Source organism: Capricornis sumatraensis, chromosome 22 (genome assembly GCF_032405125.1).
Source record: "Capricornis sumatraensis isolate serow.1 chromosome 22, serow.2, whole genome shotgun sequence".
Taxonomy (NCBI): Eukaryota; Metazoa; Chordata; class Mammalia; order Artiodactyla; family Bovidae; genus Capricornis; species Capricornis sumatraensis.
In genome coordinates this window covers 29109769-29113330 of record NC_091090.1, presented here as the reverse complement: position 1 = coordinate 29113330, position 3562 = coordinate 29109769, and the positions used below count along the sequence as shown (strand labels likewise).

The following is a 3562-nucleotide window of genomic DNA, read 5'->3' as shown; positions in this document are numbered from 1 at the left end:
AGACAAGGAAGAGAAAATTCTATAGCCGTATGTAGTACAAGCTCAGAAATTTTCAACTGCTATTTAATCCTATCAAGGATTTCCCTAGGCAAAACAGACACTCATATATTTCACCTTTTTCCTAAAGACTTATGAAACATAAATAGATCCATAAATAGCTCATATAAATATAGGTTCTACCTTTTAAATAATAATATTCACAAATCTGGAAACTTGTCTTAAAAGAATAGGAAATAAAGCATGTAATATATCAAAGTGGAATCTTATGCCCCAAAGTTATTTCAGGGCTTATTAAATACGTAAATGATGTTGGTCAGAAATGGGGCTGGGTCTACTCCCCAGAAAGCCTAACTAATCTGGGGAGTAGGGGTCAGGCAGAAAGCTCTTAAGCCACATGGCGGACAATGGGGGTGACACAGGTGCAGCCCACGGCCACCAGCATCTTCTCCAGCCGGAAGGAGTGAGGGCAGTGCTGAGACTCCCTTCGAAGGACCAGGATCTCTTGCTGGATGGTGACAGAGTTCATGTGATGGTCCACCTTCCCTTCAGCATTGATACAGCCTGAGTGGCTGCACTTGGCCTCCCAGATCACAGAGGGGTACCTCTCAGGGTCCTCATTGCGGCTGCAGGGGAGACAAAAGCCAGGAAGAAAGTGAATTCCTGGTAGAGCAGTAAGGAAATCAAACAGGAATAAGCAAAGGGAGGCAAATTCACAAGGGGACAAATGATAGGCATTGCAAATTCTCTAAGTGCTATTAGTCTGGAAAAGAAGCCATTTGGGAAAAACTTGGATTTGGAAGCCCATGAAGTGTTATAGAAAAAAGAAACAATGATCAGCTTTTTCCAGGTTCTTTGAAGAGTAAACAGAAGAGAGATTGAAACTACAGAAAGGATCTAAGTTTGTCATAAAGGATATTTTTTTAGGGTACATTTGATAGATGAAAAAAACTAAGAGTCATCTATCAACAAGATAATTGCTAATCTGACTTAATGAAGTCTGTCTTTGAAACAAGAAAGGCATCCAAATTTATCTAACAACACATTGATTAAACAGAGCCCACAGGTGACAGGAAGGGCTGGAAACAAAATCTGAAGCTCCTTTGTAATTTTCCCTTTTCCCTCTCCTCTGGCTGAGAGAATGACTGGACTTAGTTTAATTTATTTGAACTATTCTTGGTAAGCAGAAGTAAGAAGAAAAGATCCTATAGAGAGGTGAATCTGTAGGCTGCACATAACTGAGGTCATTTGCCTGAAATCAAATTATCAAAATGCATTTTGTATTTGATCCATCATAGGGTCTAAAGGGGAGCTTGGTGGGCTACAGTCCATGGGGTCACAAGAGTCAGACACGACTTAGTGGCTAAACCACCACCACCACCATCACCACTAGTTGTATTAAAGACACAACGAATGTCAGCCTGTTGGGGATGTAATTCAAGACTAAGTCAAAAAGGGGTGAAACACCAAATGGAACACTTCTACTGGGATTCAAGCTAATTTTCCCAGTGCTAATATAACCAAAAAAAGCACAAAAATCCTAGTTAATTGATTGTTGTTGTCAACAAACTCTACCAGGGTATTCTCTGGTAGCCCTGGGAAAGAGAATTCCAGTACTAATCTCCCATGCTAAATGTCTGTTTCTTTTTTGGATAAATAAACAACAGACTTAGGGTGTCATAAATATCAGAATGATGACCACCATTCATTTGGGTAGATTCTGGGGACATCGAGAACTAGTAGGCTAGGTGTTATGCATGGGCTGGGGAGAGCTGTGGTCTATGAAAGAAATCTGTAGAAAGAAAGTTGGAGAATCACTGGTTTGCACAATGGTTCTTCCAGGTTTGACAGGTGATTCTGAAAGAGTAATATCACCCCCCTCAGATGATTTAACTGGTAGTCTGATGCGTTATTCTGACGTAGAAGAATGCAGAGGTTTTATTTGGGGTGCTTACGTACTGGAGGGTCCAAGGTGAGGTGGAGCGCTTGTGATAATCGGTGGGCCTTCTGGAGTTCGTGTTCCGGTTAACGATGTTCAGGTTGACCCTCACATGCTGCGGGAAGTTCTTGTCCTCAGTAGGTGGGCAGCCTGGACTCTGTGGGATGATGACCCCTGCCTTCACAAGAGCCACCAGACTCAGAAGCAGTAGCAGTGACTGGATGGAGAGAGAGGTAGATTGGGTTAGTACTACATGGTTTTTGTTAAGACACTGTGGTGATGATTGAATTGCTGATAGTGGAGAACATTCTATGGTCCATGACAATCTATACTAAATTTTCAAATATGTGAAGTGAAAAGCTGGTGAGATGACCAAAGTGATATTAGGACCATGGCATTTCTACCAGTCTTGAACATTTTTCTTTTTTAAATGTAGAAAAACCACATTATTCATTGGCTGACAGTAATTTTAGTGAAGATGGCAAGTCATCAATATATCAATATATGCATCACTCTCAGGTCTTTGGAAGGGTAATGACCTTGATTTTCTAGGAAGAAATGCCCTCCTACACCATTGATCTCTCTCGTTACATTTTGTGAAGCACTGAGTAAAAGAGAATGCTCACCTTAGACATAAAGGGCTATAGAAAATCCATGTGGAATCAGTTAGAAATTCTGTTGGTACCACTGGCAAACACCCAAACCCAAACTCAACCCCCCCTTATATTTTCTTAAGTATATTTCCAGTTTTTCTAAATTTAAATATATTGATTCTATAACCAAATTGGGTTTCAAAAAAGATGCATGTATAACTTTAGATTAGAATTAAAAGATCTCTGTTTTTAAAATATTGTTAAAACATCTTTTTTTGAAACCCAATTTGATTACAGATTCAATATATGTAAATTTGGAAAAGCTGGGAAACATAGCTAAGAAAACAGGGTTAGTGTACCAAGGCTATAGTATAATAATACAATAATGGAAAGAAGAGTCACTGCCAAAACATTAAATCTTCAAGGATAGTGACCCATCTTATTTTGAATTAAAGAAAAACACTGTGGAAGAATTATATTAAATCCCTTGTACCCAGAGAAACAGAGTTTCAATAAACATTCTCTCTTACAGCACAATGTCACATTGACACTTCTTGTGTGGTTTAGCCCCAGTATAGCTATCTTTCAGTTTTAATCTTATCTTTCCAACTGATATGCACCAGTTCTTGAAAATGCTAAATAACGACAAGTATCTATCATGGGTTTCATTTCCCATCCTATATAGACTGTATTCTTGGATTCCCATAGTTAGAATCCAGAATTTCATGGCTGCAGTCCAGAAATTGATCTGGTCCAAATCAAGAAGAGCATCGCACACTAGTGCAGGACTCACCATAGATGCAGTTCTCATAGACGCCATGGTAGCTCCTTCCAGTTCACTGTAGATGGATGAGCTTGTGCTCGCTGTGAGACGGACAGAGTGTAGTGCTATCTTCTCTCTTTTTATAGGGTTTTGCTCCTTCTGTGGTCACTTGCGTTGGCGTGTTGGAGTGAGTTCAGGGGTGACACCATTTTGGTTAAAAGTTCCATCCCAAAATGAGGTCAAAGAAAACCCGCCCCTTCGTGACGGGTA

General features: G+C 39.9%; 1 protein-coding gene across 1 annotated transcript; it reads right to left on the bottom strand.

Annotated features, from left to right (window-relative positions):
* Window positions 1-385: 385 nt before the first annotated feature.
* Window positions 386-3349, bottom strand: IL17A (interleukin 17A). Its single transcript, XM_068961072.1, has 3 exons — window positions 3323-3349; window positions 1957-2153; window positions 386-623 (listed from the first exon to the last, which is right to left on the bottom strand). The coding sequence occupies exons 1-3, from the start codon at window positions 3347-3349 to the stop codon at window positions 386-388; spliced, it is 462 nt and encodes a 153-aa protein (XP_068817173.1).
* Between the last annotated feature and the right edge of the window lie 213 nt (window positions 3350-3562).

Coding starts and splice junctions, on each gene's coding strand:
- IL17A (XM_068961072.1), bottom strand. CDS start 3,349: ATGGCGTCTATGAGAACTGCATCTATG. Junction 2,154..3,322: donor CTATGAGAACTGCATCTATG/GTGAGTCCTGCA, acceptor CTCTCCATCCAG/TCACTGCTACTGCTTCTGAG. Junction 624..1,956: donor ACCTCACCTTGGACCCTCCA/GTACGTAAGCAC, acceptor TCTCCCCTGCAG/CCGCAATGAGGACCCTGAGA.